The following is a 24,256-nucleotide window of genomic DNA, read 5'->3' on the forward strand; positions in this document are numbered from 1 at the left end:
TCATAAATTTAATAATTTCAAGGGTAAATGAGTGATAACCCCCTAGTTTTGAAAATATATATGAGGAGGTCCAATGATTTTTTCTACCCTAGTCAAAAACCCAAATTTTGATCTTAATTTGTCAGACCCCCCTGAGACCATGTGATATGACTGATTTACCCTTAATAGGCTAATATGCAGTTTTTAGGAAATAAGGTCATTCCCGATCTCTCTCATTTGATTCTCCAGATAAACCCTAATCTTCTCCCTACCCACATCCCCTCCGCCTCCAAGAGCTGCTCCACCATCTAGAAATTAGGTAGAATTTTATTACCCTGACACCAGAAGCACTAGCTTTGTTAAATCCATTTTCTTAATTGCACCGATTAAGATGATGGACCATAAAGCAATAATCAATCCCTTTATATTGTCCGACCACACCCCCCTATATGAATCCGACCCCGTGTCCACAACCGCCGCCCACCTCCATACATGTCGTCGCCGCCGCAACCATCTTCACACAATTTTAAAAAAAAAATCCAAACCATCTCATCTTAGAGAAGGGAAAGCCGCCGTCGTCGCTGCCGATCCACCCTTCGCAAATCCGCATGATTTCGCAAGCGCCGCTCTTCGATTTCGACGGAGAAGATGAAGAACGGTGTCGTATCAATGGCGTCGGACATGTTCAAACCTCATAGATCCGTTCTCCTCCGGCGGATCCGTTCGCCTTGGACCCCTCCAATCGCCGCCGCTACTGAGAAACTATTGATCTGATTTCAAATACTTTTTTTTTATTCTCGACATCGATTTCAGTGATCTTAAATCACCCTTCTCTGGTACACTCTCTTACAGTTCTTCTCTATTTACATATTACACGCATTAAAACGTGTGTATGTGTGTATATAATAAGCATCATATATGTTTATTTATGGTTGATTGTTGGTGAAATACACTAGATCTGGGATTTTATTTTTTATTTTGTTGAGAATACTATTTGTAAGTGTAATGTGGGAATCAGAAGTCCGATCTTATTGTGTTTCTTTGCTTCCAAACAAAATAGAGACACTCAATGTAGGTTTGGAGTTTGAAGATGCAAATGATGTCGTTTTCTCTATTATTGGCTGTTATTGGCCGAAGTGTCTAATGGTTATTATGTCCTTAAAAGTCAACTCTCAAATGTGCATAATTGCATTTTCCATTTTTATGTTCCTTTTCTCTAACTCGTATTTTTTTGTCACATGGATTGTTGTTTTTGCACTTCTATACAGTAAGGAATTATGGGGAAAATTGTGCTATGAAGTGAAATTCATTCAGACTATAGGACACTATGGATGACTATAATCATATATAGTAATGTTACTACATGTTACTATAGTCATATATAGTAACATATAGTCATGTATTAGTCATATATAGTAACATATAGTCATGTCTGGATTATGTGGTTTTTTTTTTAATGTAGAGTGATGATGATGATGATTTGTTATTTTGTTGAAGAACATATGCATATATTATTGTGTATTTTGATCTATATTTTGAATCGATGGTTTGAAATTTGAGGATCAAGTGGATGTGATTTCTCTTATGTGTTCTATCTTTTTGGCTAATCGAGCCGACGAAAAATATTTGTGCTCGGTGAGACAGTGTTCAAATTTATATGTTATACACAGTGTCTTTGACATATGAAATTTTGTTGTGCAGGATGATGAAAAATCCGTGTTACGGAGAGAGAAAGAAGCATATAAAATGCATTTCTTTTGATGGAAAGGTTTAATAGTTTTTTGCCATAGGCTAGTGTGAATTCTAGTTTCGTTTAAATAAATTTTTTTACCATGTTTCTAACGATTTTTGATTTATGGTTTTTTTTTCCAATAAGAGCACAGGTAATGCAATTGCAGAATGTTTTTCCCGATCGTAACTTGGCTGTACTTGTTTCGGTGTAGGAGAGATTTGCGTTATCAAGTCATATATAGTCACACGTGGTCATATACATATAGTCATATATAGTCACGTGTAGTCATATACATGTAGTCATATAAAGTCACGTGTAGTCATATACATGTAGTCATATATAGTCACATGTAGTCATATATAGTCACGTGTAGTAACTCGTAGTAATATATTGTTATATATAAGTTATATAAGTTATGTGTTTTTTCTGATGTACAGTGATATTGATGATTGTGTTTTTTCAATTTTTTGTTGGGTATTAATTAATTTATAATATCAAGATTTAAATTGTGAATTTTTGTTTTTGGTGTAGATGAAGTTTTTTTTATATAATCATATGTAATATATATACAATAGTCATGTGTAGTCAATTTCAATATCGTAAATTTATCAAAAAATTGGAACAAAATTAAAAATAAAAAATTAAAAAAATTAAAATTTAAAAAAATTAAAAAATTAAAAAATTAAAAAAATTACAAAAAGTTAAACAATTTTAAAAATTAAAAAAATTAAAAAATTAAAAATACAACAGAGGTATATATAAAAAATAATAATAAAAAAATAATTTATAATTTTTTATTAAAAAAATCTGATAATATGATAAATGCAGGTCTAAATGCTAATTGCAGTTGACCATAATGCTGAATGCAGTTAGCAAAAATACTGAATGCAGTTGGGCAAAAATTGGATATAAGGGCACAATAGTACTTTTGCCTCTCCAGGGGTTATCTCAAAGGAAGAATTTTAGGGGTGGACATATCCCTATATATTTTCCGTATTAAGGGTGTATATGAAATGGACCCTAATTTCAATCAATAATAATTCTTGTTTTGAACATTCGACTCTCTCTCTCTCTCTCTCTCTCTCTCTCTCTATATAAGTATTTTAGCCTTTGTCGCATTATCGGATCTCCACAAGTTTCCCTCTCTTTTTATGTTTTCTGCATTTCTTCACCAGAATTAGGTGCGTCCCCGATCTTCAACTTCTGTTTGTTTTTTCTCACGTTTTGAAATGAGATATTCTGGTGATTTTCGTCCATATATTTGCTTGTTTCTGAAGTAGGTTAACTACCCATATATGCTCATAAAATTTAGGAATTTTGTTCTTACAGCTGTTAATTTACAGTGATCTGGTGATTGTTTTATTTTTTGTGTATTCGCTTTTGTTTTTTGAAAGAATTGAATATCTTGCTCTTAGTATATATTTCTAGTGCTGAAAGTACTGCAACTGCTTCATAGTAATTGGTGTGATGTTTAATTGATGGGTAGATTACGGCCACCCCCCATGAGGTAGGGTCAAATTACGAAAAAAACCCTCTTGTTTAGCGTATGAATTTTCTACACGCCTACCCTTATGGTGTCAAATTCAACTGAATCTTATAGATTATGTGGTTCTCTAGTTTGTACTCGTTTTGAGCAAAAATGTTGTTTCTGATCTGATATGTACAAGCCAAGAGACACATCTTATGATCATCTTGATTCAAAATGTGGAGCTCGAATGGGGTAAAACGGGTACAAATTTGAGAATATTCCACATAATCTAGAAGATTTTACTAAATTTGACAACGCAAGGGTGGACTTGTAAGAAGATTCGTAGTTAAGGGGTGGTTGTAAATACCCAAACGTGAGGGCTTTTTTTCCGTAATTTAATCTTACCTCTGAGGGTGGCCCGTAATTTACCTTTTAATTGATGGATGTGTTGTGGTCTGAATTTTGTAGGATGTGTTTGAAATGCCAAGTCACTGAACCTAACTTTGCCCTTCGTAGAATCTAACTTTATACTTGATTCGAGCTTTTATTTTGATAAATTATTCTCATAGTTGGTGAAAACGAGTAGCCTCATCCAGAGAATGGACTTGTCATGAGTTCGAGTCTGTTTTCTATGATGTTTTTTCTTTATCGATTTTTTTCGTTTTCTAAACTAAAGACATGCATCTAACTTCTAGGTACCGTTGTTTATATGTCCTTGCATGCAGATACTTTGTCTGAATTAACTATAGTAGGCAATCATGGGGTCTGTTGTTGATGCTGCAAACAAGGTAACTTTCCGACGTATTTTATCCATCTGTTTTTGCTGATTTTTTGGTTTTTAACCATAATTCAAACTCATAATTCGGTTATTGCGACTCATACAAGAGAAAATTCCTAAAATTCTACGCCCATGGTAGGAATGCTTTGTTCTGCCACATGCATCGTAACACAATATACCGTATCTTTTTAGCCAAGTTAACGACATTCAGAAACCATGATCGATCCTTCTTGTATATTTTTTTAGGCTTGGCATAATCTATTGTTTACCATTATTATTATTATTATTATTATTATTATTATTATTATTATTATTATTATTATTATTATTATTATTATTATTATTATTATTATTATTATTATTATTATTATTATTATTATTATTATTATTATTATTATTATTATTATTATTATTATTATTATTATTATTATTATTATTATTATTATTATTATTATTATTATTATTATTATTATTATTATTATTATTATTATTATTATTATTATTATTATTATTATTATTATTATTATTATTATTATTATTATTATTATTATTATTATTATTATTATTATTATTATTATTATTATTATTATTATTATTATTATTATTATTATTATTATTATTATTATTATTATTATTATTATTATTATTATTATTATTATTATTATTATTATTATTATTATTATTATTATTATTATTATTATTATTATTATTATTATTATTATTATTATTATTATTAAATTTTTTTTTTGTGAAAATATTATTTCCATGTGGTTTGTGTGACAATAATTGCTCTCATTGAGGTGCTGTCCGACCTTAAGATTTGACTTGAACATCTATTGTTGTCAACCTCAAAGTTATTGCATGAGCAAAGATCATATGTTCGATTTCGAAAGTGATTTGTAGTTTAAGTTAATTTTGGTGCAGGAAGCAACTGAAAGCGCACACATCAATAAGAAGGTGACGGTTGTTTTTGTTTTGGGTGAGTTGCTCTACTTTCCTAAATAAGAGTTTCGATTATTTCAAACATGCCATCGTCATCTTTCCACTGTCCGTGTCTCCCTATTGATCTGAACTTGAGCAGGCGGGCCCGGCAGTGGTAAGGGCACTCAGTGTGCGAATATTGTAAAGCATTTTGGTTACACTCATCTTAGTGCCGGGGATCTTCTTCGAGCCGAGCAAAATTCTGGTTCCGAAAATGGGTGCGTACATACAACCTTTTCAAAATAATATAAATGTTTTTTTTTTCCTCGTTTATGCGATACGATTGGTTTCTAATCAAGTCTCTTTGGGGGATATAGTGTTATTTTTCGATTATCGCAATTTTATTGAATAAAAATGGTTCAGTTTTCTTATATGTGCTTGTTGGATGTAGGGCGATGATTAAGAACGTGATTAAGGAGGGAAGAATTGTACCTTCGGAAGTTACTGTTAAGCTTCTCCAACGAGCTATGGAGCAAAGTGCAAACGACAAGTTTCTTATCGACGGTTTCCCTCGTAATCAGGAGAATCGTGCAGCTTTTGAGTCTGTTGTACGTTGTCTCTCTCTCTCTCTCTCTCTCTCTCTCTCTCACACACACACACACACACACACACACACACACAAACACACACACTCACACACACACACACACTTATAACATATTATTATGCATTTTATATTATAGGAGACTAAAAAAATGGATATTCCAAATTCCGCAGATTTCGATCCGAAAATATCCGATTTTGGAACAAATGTTTTCATTCCAATTTTCAAAATTCCGATTTCTGGAATTTTCCCATTTTTTTCTGGAAAGAAATTGGAATTAGTTTTTCACCTCTGTGAAAAAAATGGTATTTCTCCGGAAGTGCTAATTTCGATCCATCAGTCCGATTTCCACCCCAATTATTTCTGATAAAACATTTTTCATTCATGTTCTAAGTCTCGGCTTTCTGCTTTGCAGATCGGAATCGAGCCAGAATTTGTACTTTTCTTCGATTGTTCAGAGGAGGAAATGCAGAAGCGCATATTAAATAGAAACCAGGTTATATAACCTATCCACCATAATTTTCTTTCGTTATTTAAATCCGACTTTAATTTAACTCTACCTTTTATGTTTTTTTTGTGCTCCAAGGGTAGAGAAGACGATAACATGGAGACAATAAGGAAGAGATTTAGGACCTATATAGAATCAAGCCTCCCCGTAATCGAATATTACAATTCTAAAGGGAAGGTTAGAAAGGTAATTAATACATTCATCACCATTTCATTTTTTCCTTTATTCGATCCCACCAAAAGAAACTCGATATGACACAATTGATTTATATATATGTGTCTGATTTAATTTAGATCGATGCTACGAAACCCGTTGAAGAAGTTTTCGAGGCTGTCAAAGATGTTTTTGCCCCACTGAACGACAAGGTAAAACGGCACTATCATGATAGTTTTGGGAGATGTTATAAGCCCTTCGAGTTTCTATGGAAAAGGAAATCCGGAAATAGTGCTCTAAGATGCTTTGGGATGAAATGCATATCGCCTTGAGGACCATTTCGCAATTATGTGTGTGTGTGTGTGTGTATATATATATATATATATATATGTACTAGTTTGTATGAATGTTGGCAACCTAAAATGATGCAATAAAGCAAATAGTAAATGATTTGTGTATCATTAAGTAAAGAACAAGTTGGCGATGAAAGAGTTGAACTCGGTTCATACTCGAGCAATGTGGAACGAAGGCTAATATTATTCGGTCTTTTTTAAATCTAATTTTACGTTCCAATAAAATTCACGTTCTTATTGTTTGTCGCAGGTTGCTTATTGAAGAAGATGCTGCTTCATTTCCATAAGATTGCATCTGGTTTCTTTCTGTACAGGTATACAATTTGCTAAACAATGCAAAACAAATTTGTATTTACTATTTATTCAAATTTGTGTTCATGATTGTTTATATCAGGATTTTACCTTTCTACCAATTTATTTATTATTATTATTATTATTATTATTATTATATATATATATATATATATATATATATATATATATATATATATATATATATATATATATATATATATATATATATATATATATATATATATATATATATATATATATATATATATATATATATATATATATATATATATATATATATATATATTAGGGCAAATTGCGCATCACCCCCTGTAAATTTCTAATGTTTGCACATTACCCCCTCAAAAATTTTAAAAGTGAATGTCCCCTTCAAAATGTCATTATTGTTGCACATTGCCTCAATAGCAGCAAAAATCAGATGGATTATTCATCAGAATTGAGTATTTTTGTTGTACATTGCCCCTTAAAAACTCTAATTTTTTGCACTTTGCCCCTTTAAGATGTTATTTTTGCTGCACAATGCCCTAAAAAAATTGGCTTCTGAGGCAAAATGCAACTAAAATAATAATTCGAAGGGGGTATCCCTTTTTTAAATTTTTAGGGGGAAAGTGCGAAAATGGAAAATCTATGTATTATTATAATACATAATACTGTTATGTAATATGCCAATGAATCAACAGCAGTTACCCAACTTATTAAAAATATTATGATTTATTATATTATACAAATTAAATTAAATTTTGTCTATTTCACAATCATACACTGAATAAGCACATTAATGTAAAAGAAATTCAGGAAAAATAAATAAATTAAAAGTAATACAAATTATAATACTAAAAACAATCTTCTAAGAAATGCAGCTAATGTTTCCACATAGCATGGAAGTTAGCTCATCGTTAAGAGGGTTGCACATTTTCCGAAGAAGATTCCGAAACAAGAAAAGAATATTCGAAATCAAAGCATCCCACTGCATATAGTTATAGTGATTCTCGTTATCGATGAGGGAAATCATTCGAGGGACTTGAATTCTGCATAGCGGACACGTGGAGTGGGACCCGAACCACGCGTCGATGCAGTGTTCGTGGAAGCAGTGGCGGCACTCCGGAAGTTTCCGGTGGCTGTCACCGCTGCCAATGTCGTTGAGGCATATGGCACAGAACGGTACCGGACTCTCCCGGGAGATGGCGGCGGCTGAGTGGCGGTCTTGGCCGTGGATTTGGTGCTGAGAATCCATGTGTGATGTGTTGTGGTATAACTTTTTTTTTTTTTTGTGTATTTCTTGGTGAATCATGGCTTATGTAATGTATGTATATATATATATAGATCATGCAAAACACATAGTAAAGTGTGTGTTGCAAATGGATGTGTGTGGAATGGCCTGGTCGTGCACGTTTTTGTTAATTAAATAATCAATCAATTTAGTTTGTTGATTGAATTGGAAAATTTTGAAAGTAAGCTCCTAGTTTTTTTTTTTAATTACCGTGCACCCGCAACAACCAACTGTATAAGTGTACTGGATAAATCGACACTCTCGTATAATATTTTGCTAATGACATGAGAGATGTACACTACATTGGGCTAATCATGTGTTACAAGTTTCACCTGAGGACCGTTGGCAGATAATTCGAATTTGGGTCAATTTATACGGACTCACTTACGCCAACTGCTAGACCATCGCTTGCTCGGTAGCTAGGTTGTTGAATTCTTGAAAACATTTCAGCTAAAGAATGCTATTTTTTTATGTGAGAGAAAGTCAAAATTATGGCCCCAAAAGTAAATAAAATAATCATGAATAAGACATCATATTACAAGTCAAAAATCTCTCATCTTGAAGTTGAATTCTTACTAATCTTAAACCTTATTATGAATATAGTTTTATTTTTTTGCTGATTATTATTTAATTTTACATATGGGAAACTTATAAAATACAAATAGCAATTAACTCAACCATATTTTTGTAAAATCATGTAAAAGTAGAAGGTTTTTTTTGCAATTTATTCAAAAGTTATTAGAGGGTATTTTCAATTTTGTGTTATTCTATCTGAAAATTACATAATAGCCTCAACTCTCGCGCGTGAGCTGCAGTGAGGCCCGTGAGGTCATTATTGCTAATATTGATAACAGAGGGGTTGTTTTACAATTAAATGAAACAGAGGGGTGCCCGAAGAAAACCCAAACTTATTAACAAACGAAAGAATTATTTTCACTTTCGGCTCCGCGGGTTTGTAAATTAGGATCGCTTCCGTGCTCGGCTATGGCTTTCCCGCCACTTCAGCACCAAATCAAATCGTAAGTTCGTCTTCCTGAAAAAATCAATTGAGATTTAATCTCTTATTTTTAGCTGATAGCTGTTGATTGTTGATTCAGTTCTTTCTTCGATTAATATAATTAATTATGTTTTACGCATAATGGCAAATTGGTACTCTGTGATTTGTTGTTCTTCGATTTAATCGCAGTAAATGATGATTTCTTCGGTGTTAAGGGAATGTTTGTACGAATATGAACATAATTATGTGATGCATTTAATAATTTATTTATTTATTCTCGAGTTGTTGTTTCTGATTTCTATATGTTTATATTTGAATTTATGATGTATGGAGGGGAAAATGTGATTTGATAGAATACGCATTTTACATGTTCGCACTGTTCGGTTTGTAGATTTTGTTGAGGAAATGAAAAGAAAACGATAGGAAAACTGCAGTGTAATTGCCGTCGCCGATTCGGAAATAATTCAATTTTCATCAGCTTAGGAAAATTTGGAAACTCCTATGGCTATTTTTGGTGTTGCCCTTGTTCGTTAGTTTCGTAGTAAAACTAACAAACATGAAATTTTGTCATTCTATGGTTCTACGATTCTATGAACTCTAAAAAGATTGACGAGAAATAGTGGAGACGTCTTCTTTTGTATAATGTTAGTTAAAACTTACCAAATAGACGAGATTAATCCTAGAATTCACCCAAAAATAAAGTCGGAAGACCCTCTAAATAACATAGAGCAAAAGTTTAGTATTCGATTGTGCTAAATGTGATTCCAGATTGCCGAATTTGACATGCTATTAAATTTGGTAAGCGTAAGTAGTTGGTCGAGAGAAGTATAATGTTCTCAGTATACGTGTATTATTTAAGCATAGGCGAAAGTACATAAGTATTCTAACTTCATCCTCAAATGACAGAAGAGAAGAATTTTAGACTTGATTCTCAAAGTGGAGCATACGAAACTGTTTCCTTATTTATAGATAGAGAGTCTAGAAAATACTCAGAAAGTGCTGAACACAATGTAGCGAGTCTAATTGGGCTTTGAATCGATAACATTTGTGAGGGGGCGGAACCCGTGCTCAAGGCTGGCTTGCCATATCTTTTCAATATTGAACATCATATCTCCACACTCATTCACGTTCCATTCTTCCATAGCATGCAGTATTCCTGCTATGCGCCACGCACTCATCACTCTTCTTGGCAGCCAATTCTGTTGTATGCATGAAATTTAAAATCACGAGATATATATTTTTTTTTGTTTTTCAATTTTCAAAAGGGAAATAGTAATTGAAACGTATAGAGTTTTTATCACTAACCTCACAAGAGTCGACATTTTCTAGATGCTTGGGGGCCAACATTGCTGGTGTGGTATTGTAGAAGCAATCTTTGCGCATTTTCTTTGGTGGAAACTGTGAGAACGGAATGAATATTGTTCCTTTTGGTGCATTTAACTGTTCTTCTTCACTGAGCCCGTCTCCCACTAACCATGTCTGCATAAATCAATAACATGTATTAGAATGCTTCATCTATAAACAAATTATGTTAGATTTTTTTTTTGAAATATGTAGAATATTTTTTTTTTTTTTTTTTTTTTTCATGTAATAAAAGAGTTCTATAATTCACAAGATTCATGGTTTGTGATCTAGTAGATAAAGGAAATATTAACCTTGGGAGTATTGCTTTTAGAGAGAACCAAATTGTTTCCAGCTTCTTTGCTGAGCTTTGCTTGAAGTTTCTTGTACTCGTCGTTGGACATTGTAAATACCTGTTGCAATCATAAAGGAGCATGAACTAAGCAAATTAACGGAGAAAAATGTAATCATGCTTTTGTTGCAGCTAGAACATTTAACTTAAGAGCGCTATTCGTAACTTCCACATTTGTAAATTGCTAAACGTACCTGGATTCCATCTTGGCATAAGGCAAGGGCAATGGAGTAAGCAACCTTTGATAGGTTTCCTTTAAGGACAACCTGAGTTGTTCCTTTCGGAATGCTGTTTATTACAACAGCAACCACTAGACTACTCCCATCGACCAACTTCACTTTTAGCTGAGGTTGTCTTTTCAAGAAAAGCTCGCCGTTCTTGTTAAGCCCCTCTTCCTGCATCACATGAACAAGGATTAAATAACTGATAAGCTCAACACTTTAACACATTTATGCAAAAGTATTTGTATTGTAGGCCTATTTAAACTTGCCTGGTTCAACAGACCGAGGCTCAACACTCTAACACCTTTGTCCTCCGCTTCTAGTATACTGTTCTCAATCATAGTATTTATGATCTCTTTCTGCCATTGCATGTAGTACTGCAATGACATGAAACAACTAGCGTCAGAAAACTTCCATTTTTTTTATTACAACATATGAAATACAATCAATGAGATATTTACTTGGATGCTGTATTTAGGAATTGCCCATGTTTGCAGTTTCAGGTTTTTGAAGACGTTTCTTTCGACAGTGAATGTGCGGCCGTAAATCCAGGTGATCATCATCGACCAAACTGTGACGGGCCACATCAACCACAAGTACCAGTTAGATTTATGTGGCTGAGATGCTAAGTATGGGAATCCTAGGCGGAGGTGATAAATCGATTCTGGTGTTGTGAGATGAGTCAGATGCACCACATCAGGTGACTCTTCCTCTCTAACGAGTGATTTTTCGTATAATGTGTCGCTAGATTTGTCCATTGTACCATACACATAATCGTAGAACGGCATGAAAAGTGAGTAGTTGGTTCGAAATTGGGTGTGATGCAGCGAATGGTACCTGAATCATCAAATATGCCATCAGTTACGATTTAACACGTTTAAGCATGTTGATTTATTAGTTAAGGAAAATAATACTTATTCATGCATCAACGTGAAAAATACTCTCGGAATATCATACTTTCTTTAAATGAGTTTTTCTTAGAGAAACTAAAATATTTTCTTGTATTTCTAAGAATCTAACATGATTTCAATATTTATTTAGCAAATAAAGTTGTGCCATTAATCACTGTATATATATATATTTACTATGTTACTGGTGATATGTTGTAAGTATAAGGGGATAAAGTAGGTAAATAAATTAATGTCAAAGTACCAGAGAAGATTTTATAAGTTACCTACCCAAAAGGTATTGAAATAAAGGCACTGTCTTATCTACATCAATTTATTGCATAGACAACAGAAATCCTTATTGGGGAAAAGTAGTTGAGTTTAGTAGTAAGTGTTGGCAAGATGTTTCGACCAAATTGATTATGGGTCAATTTTTTTGGGGTAATTGGGCATCTTTTGTAAATAAGTACTTCTGTAAAATTACCAGCCATCTAAATCTGCTGTGTTGTATGTGTGTGAAATATACGGTGAGATTATACACATGTGTGTGTGTGTGTGTGAAATATGTAGTGAGATACTCAGTCGGTGCATGGCATCTGGTGTTACATTTTTCAAATAGTTTGTGGGGAAAAAAGTTAATAAATAAAGAAAATGAAAAAAAAATTGTAGAAATAATTAGGATTTTTTCCAATCGTAAAAAAAAAAAAAAAGAGAGTTGAATTCATAGGTTAAGATACTTACGAAGGTGTGTACATGAGGTACTTGAGTGGGGGGAATGCTGAGAAGAGCCATTTGGGAATGAGCTCAAAGTTGCAGTGACCCATGTTGTTCATAAAGTCGATATAAGTTAGATAAATAGTAATTGCGAGTATCGAACCATTCCCCATGAAAAGAGTGGTAAGCAACGGTATCGAAAACAGGAGGTAGTACGAGATATGCTCCGCGAATGGATGAATTACAGCTGCAACAATCAATCAAAATCATACTCCTTCAAAAAAAAAAATACGATTTTATTCGAGGACTAGTGGATAATTGCATAGTTTTCTTACATGTAATAGGCTCGGTAACAATGGAAGAGTGGTGGTGGGAATGGTAGCGCGAGTAAAGAAAGTGGTGGTGCAACGCCCTATGCAGCCAGTAGTAAAGAAACTCCACAGGACCAGCGTGTAATAAAAACGTCCATATAAGCCCGTCTGTGCTCCACCACGGAACACGCTGAGCATACTTAATGAACATGATTGCCGTGTACATAATTATCCCGTTAAGTATAATTTGGTCGTCCCTGCAAAAAAAAAAAAAATCCAGTTTCTTGATTTTGATTAGAAATTACCTAACAAAAAAAAAAAAAAACAAGCGTAGTTCGAATTTCTTTGAGAACCACGTTACCAGTTTCTCTCTCTATCTACTTGCTCGAACTCGATGCTCTTATCAACTATCCTGTTGTTCCCCTTTGCTGTTCGATAACGAGAGAGCGAAATCCATATCAGGTTGTGCACCGCTCTCGATATAAGGAGAGGTAACACGAGAAAAGATGATAAGTACTTCCGGTTATCATCCTTCGTCAGAAATGAGTATGTTGCAGGTACTGCCCATGGCGCCAATACCAGGTACTAAATCAAAAAAAATAAAAAAAAAAAAAAATTAAAATCAAATTAAGTATAACAAAGTTCATAAATACTAACACAACCTTTTTTTTTTTTTTTAACTAATGCAGATAAACGAAGCACCTTGAAGTTGCCGAGCCATGTCCATGGCCATTCGGTAAGAATCCCTGGTTTAGAAGCCATCTTTTTCTTCTTTTTCTTCACTAACTTTCTCTATTATGTGTTCAAATGCCAAATGAAGAAGATTGCATTTATATACAAAGGCTAATAACTAACACACTTAAATAAAGGAGCGATTTTTAATTGGATGTTTTAATTTCGCAATACCTAACTGCCATGTGGGAGCTGTTTTCGCAGTATTTCTTTCGTCATACTTTAATTGCACTCGAAACGAACATTGAATTCACCCAACCTATTCTTGTGTGTAGTCTGTGTTTATTTTGCCTTCAAATTCGGTGCACTAGAGGAATAATTCAGCATGCTGTCAATTTTTTTCTTCCCATGCAGTTGTATTAAGGTCCACGTATAGCTGTTATAGTTTCTGGTGGGTGCATTTATTCGTCTCACTAGTAGCCAATTGGGCGGGGCCACTCTATTGTGGTTTAGCAGTAACCAGCAGTTATTGAACGGCATATACATCGAATATTGAAACAAAGATCATCATCTTTTTTGTGCTTCCTTCAATTAAGGTTAGTTTTCGATTAAAATTTTCGCATTATGCTTTGGAAAAAGACCAAATTTACATCCTATTATTTGATTTTTAACTGTTTTTTTTTTTTTTTTTTTCTCATTGAGAATTCGAAAACTGAAATGGTAAATACATGACGCGTTTTAGTAAACGTCTGATGTTTTTTTTTTTCACTTTTAACTTTTAACCACGTTCCACTCATTTATTATGTCTCGAACACTTTCGTTCTAAATAAAAATTAAACATCTCCATCCTTATGTGTTGACTTATTACATATAGTGTTGATGAAATTTGAAATTCGAATTAGGTTTTTAACTTTCAGAATTAAATTAAATTTGTTTCAGGTGCAAAACCTAGCAAAAAAAAAAAAAAAAAAAGATGTTAGCACATAAATTGAAAATATTATTCCACTTTCAAATTTCAATCGTATTATGCTCGAAATCTAATAAACCTATGCCATTCGTGATTAATGATGTGGTATTCTCACAAAATAATATCGTCGAAAACTTATAGGAAACTGTTTTTGTAAAATAAGATGAGGCAGGTATTAGTTTTTTTTATTTTTTTTCCTAAATAAAATGCTGGACGTTTACTAAAAACCGTCATATAATCAAGTCCCATTCGAAAAACATAGAGACCTCATGGTTATTTCTTTTTTACTTCCCTTGAAAATGTAGAAAATTGAATCTCGATTGTGGTCATACTCATTAGCGGAGCCAGTATTTTAAGTCGGGGGCCGACGCATTAGAAGATTTATGTGGAGGGACCGTTAATGCTTTTGTACATAAATTTTTGATATTTCTAAATAAATTTATAGAGATTTGAGAAATGTCGGGGGGCCGTGCCCCCCGCCCTAGGCTGGCTCAGCCACAAGCCATACTACCTTCTGCAGGGCAATAATGGTTTGCTTCTTATTCCAATTGCAGAATTCAAAGTTGTACGGCAACAAGTTGGGTTTACCGTTGATCAGCATTTATATTCCAATTATGGCTTTGGCAGTCTCAAATGAAGCTTTATGCAGGTTTTTTTCTTCTCACTTGCTCACTTTTTACTCTCTTGGCCTATCAAATTTATTATTTTTTTTGCAGAATTAAATGAACCTAAAATAATCACCGTTCAGTTAAGGTCAAATTACGAAAAAACTTTCATATTTGGGTAATTACAACTACTCTCCTTAACTATGTATTTTCTTACACGTCCATCCTTACAATGTTGAATTTACCTACTGAAATAGGGTTTTTTTTTCGTAAGACGATACATAGTTGAGGGGGTGGGTGTAATTACTGAAACAAGAGAGGGGTTTTCGTAATTTGATCTCAGCTCGGAGAGGTGGCCGTAATTTACCCAAATTATATTTGTAAGTTACCTACATGCATTTCATGCGATAAGGTCAAATTACGAGAAAAGAAAACCCTTGTGCTTGGGTAATTACAACCACCATTCAATTATGTATTTTCTTACACGTCCATCTTTACAGTGTCGAATTTACCTACTGAAATAGGAATTTTTTTTCGTAAGACAGTACATAATTAGAGGGTGGGCGTAATTACTGAAACAAGAAATATGTTTTCGTAATTTGATTTCAGCTCAGAGAGGTGGCCGTAATTTGCCTGAATTATATTCTTAAGTTACCTACATGCATTTCATGTGAAAAAGGCAAAACAGAATTAAGCAGGTGATTAGGCGATAGTTTGGCAAGTTAAAATAGCCATGGTGATTGCATGAACGAACTAGAAGGCGACACGTTTTCTCTTTCTATTTTCATAGTCAAACTGATTTTTGAATAACATTTGCTAAAGAAAACAAAAATACTATAAGAGAATTGAGCGGTTGGTAGTTAAGCCAACCAGCATTTATTATATATTTTTTTTCTTCTTCCAATTAATGTAAATTGGATCCCTTTTTCAAATGCCTCATATTTCCTTACCAAAAATTTATGTTTCTTCACTAACATTTCTTACACCCTAGTTGATTATGTTTTACCTATTAGGACAATAGTTCAATTCCACTATAAAAAAATCCTAGTTTAGATTCAGTCGAGTTGAACGTATGATTGTTGAAGGTTGCTTGAATTTTTATACATGGGTTATTATTTTTATTTTTTTGATCTATCGAGCTTGAGCGAGCTTCGTATCGTATCTAACAAAAATGTATGTTGAGTCTTGGTTTCGTTTGGTTTGATATGATTTTCACCCCCAGTTTTAGATTATATATTCCATATACGTAAGTAGCGAGTAGCGACAAAATTAAAAGCATAAATGGAAGGTTTTAACTTAATATTCAGGTGGTGTCTGCAAAAACTTTTAAAAATAGATTATGAGTTTTTTTTTTTTTTTTTCTGCACATAATCCGTTTTTAGGTGTCTGCAAAATAAGCTTTTATTTTTGCTTCATGATCCTTCCATTCTTGCGGTTCCAACCACCACAAAACGCCACATTAAACCGACTTATCGGTCATTTTTTTTAATCCAAAAGGTGAGTCAACATTCACTTTTCCAAGCAATTGTTAATTGGAGGGTGCATTCTGCTAATTTTTATATTTTAAATGTGTAAAGTGCAAATAACATAAAATTTAAGGGTGCAAAATGCCGATTATCCGGAACAACTCAAATTGATCTCATTAAATAAGTGTAGCATCAAATTGATCTCATTAGTCAGTATCTTTGTTGATGCGCAAATGCTAATTTATTCACTATATGACAAATTGCAATTAATTAACATGAAACAAATGATAATAAATGATAGCTTCCGTGAATTCGTAATCCACTTTAATTCGATCAAACCAGATCTTAAAAAGCCTTTCTTTTTACAATTTTTTTTATCTTTTTTTAAAATAGCACAAAAATATCTGGCAGACGGATAATTCATGACATTTCAATTGAGCAAAAATTAAATGTTGAAAATAACATGTCCGTCGGCGCTGTCGACACGTAACATGGTCCCATATTCACATGTCTTTTTTTTTATTATTTATTTATTTATTTATATATTTTTACCCATCACATGTCTTTGTTATGCTCACTGTGCATACAATTATTAGTAACAAGAATTAAAAAAATTAATAAATAAATATTGACTTTCAATATAAACCCTTTTGAGGGGACCTCTTTAATTCCTTGGACTTGGGTATAAAGCAACCCCAACCAACACACCATTATAGAGTAATTGTAATTTTCTATTTATGAGGTTTTGATCATATAAATACATAGACGTGTAGCAGCCAGGTTGGCTGGGAATTTATACCCATTGGGTAAGCACCGCTTATTAGATGCTACACCCTGTTGTCAGTGGCGTATCTAATGTGGTCCAAGGGTGTGCAGCTGCACACCCTTGATTTAAAAAAAAAAATATTTCCTATATATGTATCTTTATATAACTGTAAATCTGTACATGTAAAGCTGTAGCTGAATTGGTAGAGTTCTTCCTTCAATTCCAAGGAGGTCTTGAGTTCGAGACCTTCTTGTGACTAAATATCCTCCTATTTAGTTGTTTTTTTATTTCTAATTTTTCTTTATTTCTATTTTTTCTGTATATTACTCTATTTAGTTGTTTTTTTATTTCTGAGTTTTCTGTATATATTCCTTTTTAAATTCTAATTTTTCTGTATATTATTTAAAATTTAACTTTCAAAATTGGTTTGTAGTTTGTTGGTAGAAATTTTTTACCCGTGCAAGATTTAATTTCCATTACATACAATATTTCAATTGTTTTCAATTTTTTTGAATATGCATGAGGGTATTTTTTCATATTCAAAAAATCAAAATCTCCTAATAAAACGTATTTTTTGCTATTTGCAACTCTAATTTATTTACAATTCCTTTAATATTTTATATTATCTAAATTATTCCAAAATTTTGAATGTTATATATATATATATATATATATATATATATATATATATATATATATATATATATATATATATATATATATATATATATATTATTTCAATTGTTTTCTAAATTTACGTCTGTGAGTATTTTTTTTATATTTTGAAAACTCAGAATATGCTAATGAAATACACATTTTGTCACTTGCAACTTTAATATGTTTACCACTCATTTAATATTTTCACTAATTTTATGTCTAAATATTTCATAAATTAGCCCAAAATTTGTAAAATAATCCCTTTACATTTGAAAATATTACATATTTTTATTATTTAATGTGTATAGTATTAAAAAAAATCGGGGGCGCTGCCCCCGAACCCCCGTAAACTTTTACCCAACCATTATATTTTTTACTATATTTAATTCCGAACACCCTTGGCAAAAATCCTGGATTCGTCACTGCCTATTGTCTATATCGGGTAACTGTTAATTATTGATGAAGTTAAATAACGACATACTAAGCGCGTGTGTGTATATATATATATATATATATATATGAGGTATGTGTATGACGTGTAAATCAATGGTTAAAATTCACCTGATGTATTTCAGAAAGTATAGCACTAGATAAACCGATAACGACTTTACTACTTTTTTTTTCTTCAGATGAAAAATTCAAATCATGTTATCAATTGGGGGACCTCTTTAATACATTGGATTTTTTTTTTTTTTTTTTTTTTTGATAATTTAATAGCTTGGACTTGGGTATAAAGCAACCCCAACCAACATAACATTGTAGAGTAAATGTCTATTATGAGGTTTTGATCATATATAGATAGACGTGTCGCAGTCAGGTTGGCTGGACTTTACACGGTCTACAATATGCTACACCGGAAGAAATACACTGAGGAAATATTTAATGTTGATGTACACATAAACACGTACTTATCCATATTGGTATGTGTAGATACGATAAAAATCTACTCAGGTTTCTGTGTAGCATATAAATAACCGACTTTATACCCATTCGGGAAGGACTTTGCTCCTATGTTTTGGGGTTTGGCAATTGTTAGGCCTAATAAGATGCTAAATTTGATTTGATGATATAAATTGGGTGGTGTTCAGAATTTTCGAAAAATTTCACATAATAGGTTTGTTAGTTTATTTATTTCTTGTGACATTTTTCCTCTTCGTTTTTTCTTTTATGTTCAAATGCATTTCAATAAATGCATGAATAAAAATTACAACAAAATTAAATTACCCTAGATTAAGAAAATTCTTGTTGGACACTTATTGGGCCAATAAGAGAATTTTTTAGTTGCCTAAGAGATTTTGGGCCTACCCTTTGGGCTATATATTTACAAAGTGGGACGGGACTATATAATAATGTCAGCATAAGTTATGTTTAATGTGATTTACTGATTTTCGTAACTGGAAGTTCTATGCTACACCCGGTTATTAATACTGGTGGATTTGAACCGTAAATTTATACATAATTACATACACACACATATGTGTATATTGCGCTTAGTGGATAGTTACTTAATAAAATCAACGGTTCAAATTCACCCGGTGTAATATTCAAGTGTAGCATCTAATTCTCCCTTCAGCTACTCAAATGATTTTTACGGTACTAATTTTACGAATATCGTCGATCAAAAAAATTATTTTCTCTCCGTAATAACTCTAAAATTTTAAATTCCTAGACCCACCCAAATCTCACAAATGCGTCCAAACTGGACGTGAAAAATCACATTTCACGTCCAGTTTAGAAGTGAGAGAGATTTTTTTTTCTTTTTTTTTGTTAAATACATATAAATAAAACTGATAAAATTTTTCAGATAAAAAAATATTAATTGTTATAAAACAAGAAAAAGATAAGAAGAGAACAAGTGTGTATGTATTGTATTCTTATTCAAGTGTATACAATCTTCGTACAATGGTGTCCCTTTTATAGTACAAGAAGACCATTCAAAAGGTCATGAGTTACAAGGGAATGAATGGCCTTAACATCCACCATTATTACCTCTAATTACATACATTAATGATTTTGTAACTCCTATAGACATCCACCATAGGTTACATAATACTCCCCCTTGGATGTCTATGATTATTGAGAGTGTGATACACTGCCTCGTTAAAACATTGCCAAGAAAAATCCATTGGGATAAAAACTTGGTCGAAGGAAAAAGAGTACAATGTTGAGTTATTAATCACACTCCCTCTTATGCTGACAATAGATCGTTAAGCCGACGCATTCAAATGTTGTAGATCATGCTCCCCCTGATTTCAGCATGAGACATTGGAGTAAGATCGCCAACGTATGGATTTGCAAACTCGTTATTTGATTGTCATCAATAACTGTCAATGTCATCTTTCTTCTTTAACTCTTGAGTACTTTAGAAAACTTCAATAATTCTTCGGCCACCTCCCTTGATATAGCCAAAATCTCGTTGGTACAATTAGACAACATTATCCTTATATATTAGGACCAAGGTTTTCATTATCTTTTCGAAGACGAGAATATATTTCTTATATCCGAAGATCGGATAATCATATGTTTACTCAATGAATGAGCTTTGTCATATATATAAATAAATAATTGGTAAATATTTCATTCGACTAATGCTCGATCTGCAGATCAAGGCAAAATATATCCTACCAAGATATTTTCACTTCGGATTCTTTCATCAAATAATTGATGATCTTTGTGAGCCCTTCATGAGTCTCCACAAGATTTAATTCGCCCCAAATGATAATGGAAATCAATTTATTTGATTATTCCTTTTGTAAAGGTGTCAATACCATATTCTTGAATGGGTCATTCGTAGAGTCTAACTCATGAGACCTCTTATTATATGCTTCAAGCATTTTCAATTCTTTGAAATAAAAAGTTATGATCCATATAAATATGCGGTAATTGCATCCATATGGTCCATGTCAAATAATTTTGAATACCATCATAAAGTGACTGCATCATAAAAATATATTTCCAAAAGGCATTCAAATTTACCGCAATGATTTTACCCACCTTTGTACTAAAGGCTCCACAACTTATGTGTGTTGACTTCAAGTCAATGTACAATTTATTTCATCAATAATTTCAAATAATCATGGTCAATGGCATTTGTGAATGCATATACTAATGACCAATTAGATGTCGACATCTATTAAAATGTATGAGCTTCAAGCTCTTCACATTAAAAATAATTGTACATATAGTTATTCGATAACATCTTTAGTACTCCTTATATTTCTTTATAATCAATCAAGAGCTCACTATTTCACTTTTCCGGTACCGGATTCTCCTTAGAGAATTATATTCATATAAATGTGGATTGTAGCCTTTGTGGGTACGATCTCTAGTAGAGATCCATATCCTTTCATGTACCATGTATTTTTCTCTTGTAGAGAATTTTCTATATTGCATCAATAAAGTTTTTCATAATACTTTATGTGCGTGAGCTCATTATTTATTTCAATAAAAATGTCCTACATGGACAAAACACGCGCTTTTGAGTTTCACAATGTGGAGGGAGTATTGGGGACTACTTGTTCACTTTCAAACTCAATATAAACAAATTCAATTTGGTACATGAATATTCATTCGAAAAGAATTTTTAAATATTATATCGGTACAACAACAAAATTGAGAACTAATAGTCTCAAATGCCTCTCTATTCACTTAGAGAGAAAGCTAACCATGATTTATTTGCCAATCAACTCTTTATTGGCACATATAATGGTTCAATTTAAAATGATCTCGGTAGCTACCATATCATCAATGATTTTCTCATCCAAATATATATTTTATTTATGCCACCATAGCTGGCAAAAATTTCTCAAATCGCAGTAATGGATATTGGTTGAGGCGTCCCCCAACACCGTCTTTAAGACGAACCATTTCATCGAATGAGATAAGTAATAGGATTATAGTACGATGCTACTAGCGCTAGTAGACTTTAATTGAACGGTATTCACACCATTTATAAGTGTGTTAATCATTCGAACCAACATATATATCTCCTCCTCTTATATGCATAAATTAAGATTGGTTAGTTGTGTAGCATAATCATTTTTCACCCATTTAGGGATTCACGATGCAATCACAATGTGAAATTTGTCCTTCGAGGACATTCGTTTATTAAGCCTTTCATGGAAAAATCTAATGTGCAATGTGTCCTTCTTAGACATTTTCTGTTGCACTCATTTGCAACATATATTATAATATCAAGTTGCTATTTTGTCGATAAATGCATCTAGCATTTTAAACATTAAAATTATTGCAAATGAATTATTTTTTCTTTTGTGCTTAAATATTTCCATGCACAAATTTAGATGAGACAAATATCATTTCATATAATTCACGCCGTTATACGAGAACCGGCTTCATATCTCCCCCTTAACGGCGGGAAAATTATCTCATTAAAATGACAATTGACAATGTATGCCATATAAATATCTCCCATTAGGGGTGCAAAATATTGCATATCATAAATAATAAACAAACCACATGATATCATGTTATGTGGCTAAATATAACTTCGTTTGAGAATCTAACAGATTCTGAACATAAATGGTCAAATTTCAAAACTTTGAAAATTCAGGAACCAAACTGTAATTTTTAAAAATTTAGGGACCAAACTGTAAATTTTTAAAACTTCAGGAGCAAGGCTGCAATTTTAAAAAAATCAGTGAAAGCTGAAAATGTTGAAATAGATTCATAATTGCGGATGATGAAAGGAACGAGCTGCATATTCTGAAAAACATTTGGACTGAATCGTAAAATTTTTAAATCTAGGGGACTAAAATGAAATTTTTTGTAAATTTTGAAGGACTAAACTATAAATTTTTAAAATTCAGAATATGCAGAGGTTTCGAATTTTAACAAGAAAATGAGATGCCACTTTTTATCGTTTGGTTTGAAATTTCATCTCATCTCATCTAGACCAAGTATAAAAAATCATGCACACACATCCATCCATAGATATGGATTTTGAATGAAATTTGTATCACTAAACTTTTGTGATTCAAAATTTTTAATTGAATTGGTCGATACCGTGACACCAAAATCAACACAATTTCTTTTGCTCTTCTATTGGTGCTTGATAAAGCTTATCAACATGCTTTATCATAAAATAGATATGACCAATCATTTTTCATATTTCTCATCTCTCTTCCACTTGTAATGATGAGATAAAATTTATAGTAAATAAGCTTTAGCACCATCATAGCTTTTCATATCAACATATCTCTTTGAATTTTTTAATCTTGTTGTTTTCACTTTCAAAGAATAACAACAATTGAACGAGTTTTGTATTAGCTCACAACTCGTATTATAGTACGATATGCTATTAAAAATCTTTATTTTGCTATTACGAGTGCAACTTGAGTTTTTATGTTGTCACTTCATGATCATAATATAGATCCATAAATTAGAGAATATTTTCTCTTACAATTCTTCATTATATGTATCTTCAAGACACATATATCAATATGAAATATTTTACTTGTCATTTGCAAACCAACAAGTCAAAATTTAAAAAGAACAAAATATAGAGAGGATTAAATATCTATCTCTCTTCTTCTTTATAAGTAACTAGATGTAATGTTACTTTTACTTGTGTGCTCAAGACACATACCCCCAATTAAGTACTTGTTTTTTGAAAATGAAACAATAATATTTTGCTCGGTGTCTTCTAGACACATTTTCATTATGAAATATTTGACTTGTGTCCTCAAGGCACATATCAATAACACAAATGTTTTGTGATATCATGAGACATAAATAGATCTTTAATTTCAATGATCCAACGCTCATAGTTACATTTCTTCTTGAGCTATCAAAAATAATTTCGAATTGTGTGATGTCTCATATCATTGAATTACAAAGGAATAGTCCTTCGAGTGCATATATATATATATATATATATATATATATATATATATATATATATATATATATATATATATATATATATATATATATATATATATATATATATATATATATATATAATCTCAAAATTTGTTTTTTTTTGCTTAAAATTACGTACTCAATTTGAGCCTCAAGACTTCATAGAAATCATTATATAGTACTTGTCATGAAATAATAGTACTATAATTAACTCAAATCTTCATATATATCATTGAACAATAAACTCAATAGTTTTTTCGAGTACAATATATTATTCAAATATCAAGGTTTGAGTTTTATACCTTTAATTTATGTACTCGATTTAGGCCTCAAACCTTT

At 32.0% G+C, this 24,256-nt stretch overlaps 2 protein-coding genes and 1 long non-coding RNA gene across 7 annotated transcripts; 2 read left to right on the plus strand and 1 right to left on the minus strand.

Moving 5' to 3' along the window:
- The first annotated feature begins 2,726 nt into the window (after positions 1–2,726).
- On the plus strand, positions 2,727–6,923 carry LOC105952384 (UMP-CMP kinase 3). Of its 2 annotated transcripts, XM_012975925.2 has the most exons (9): positions 2,727–2,892; positions 3,905–3,967; positions 4,882–4,936; positions 5,039–5,156; positions 5,330–5,486; positions 5,898–5,978; positions 6,069–6,176; positions 6,284–6,355; positions 6,747–6,923. In XM_012975925.2, exons 2-9 carry the CDS (start codon positions 3,938–3,940, stop codon positions 6,756–6,758), a joined length of 633 nt encoding a protein of 210 aa, XP_012831379.2. In that variant the 5' UTR covers positions 2,727–2,892; positions 3,905–3,937; the 3' UTR covers positions 6,759–6,923. The 2 variants fall into 2 exon arrangements, with proteins under 2 accessions (XP_012831379.2, XP_088669312.1); XM_088813186.1 differs by lacking the exon at positions 6,747–6,923 and having other exon boundaries at positions 2,757–2,892; positions 6,284–6,523.
- Positions 6,924–9,890: 2,967 nt separating this feature from the next.
- Positions 9,891–14,011, minus strand: LOC105952439 (very-long-chain aldehyde decarbonylase CER1). 3 transcript variants are annotated; one of them, XM_012975990.2, is made up of 11 exons: positions 13,811–14,011; positions 13,607–13,696; positions 13,266–13,489; positions 12,929–13,161; positions 12,621–12,840; positions 11,454–11,829; positions 11,262–11,369; positions 10,966–11,166; positions 10,734–10,832; positions 10,384–10,557; positions 9,891–10,277 (listed from the first exon to the last, which is right to left on the minus strand). In XM_012975990.2, exons 2-11 carry the CDS (start codon positions 13,664–13,666, stop codon positions 10,098–10,100), a joined length of 1,875 nt encoding a protein of 624 aa, XP_012831444.1. In that variant the 5' UTR covers positions 13,667–13,696; positions 13,811–14,011; the 3' UTR covers positions 9,891–10,097. The 3 variants fall into 3 exon arrangements, with proteins under 3 accessions (XP_012831444.1, XP_088669447.1, XP_088669448.1); XM_088813321.1 differs by lacking the exon at positions 13,811–14,011 and having other exon boundaries at positions 13,607–13,759; XM_088813322.1 differs by lacking the exon at positions 13,811–14,011 and having other exon boundaries at positions 10,966–11,162; positions 11,258–11,369; positions 13,607–13,759.
- Positions 13,991–16,104, plus strand: LOC148765273 (uncharacterized). 2 transcript variants are annotated; one of them, XR_016029589.1, is made up of 3 exons: positions 13,991–14,172; positions 15,098–15,192; positions 15,758–16,104. It is a non-coding gene; the product is annotated as an uncharacterized LOC148765273 (long non-coding RNA). The 2 variants fall into 2 exon arrangements; XR_016029590.1 differs by lacking the exon at positions 15,758–16,104 and adding an exon at positions 15,260–15,378 and having other exon boundaries at positions 14,031–14,172.
- Positions 16,105–24,256: the final 8,152 nt, after the last annotated feature.

This window comes from Erythranthe guttata, chromosome 14, assembly GCF_056151865.1.
Source record: "Erythranthe guttata isolate IM_541 chromosome 14, IM_541, whole genome shotgun sequence".
Lineage (NCBI taxonomy): Eukaryota > Viridiplantae > Streptophyta > Magnoliopsida > Lamiales > Phrymaceae > Erythranthe > Erythranthe guttata.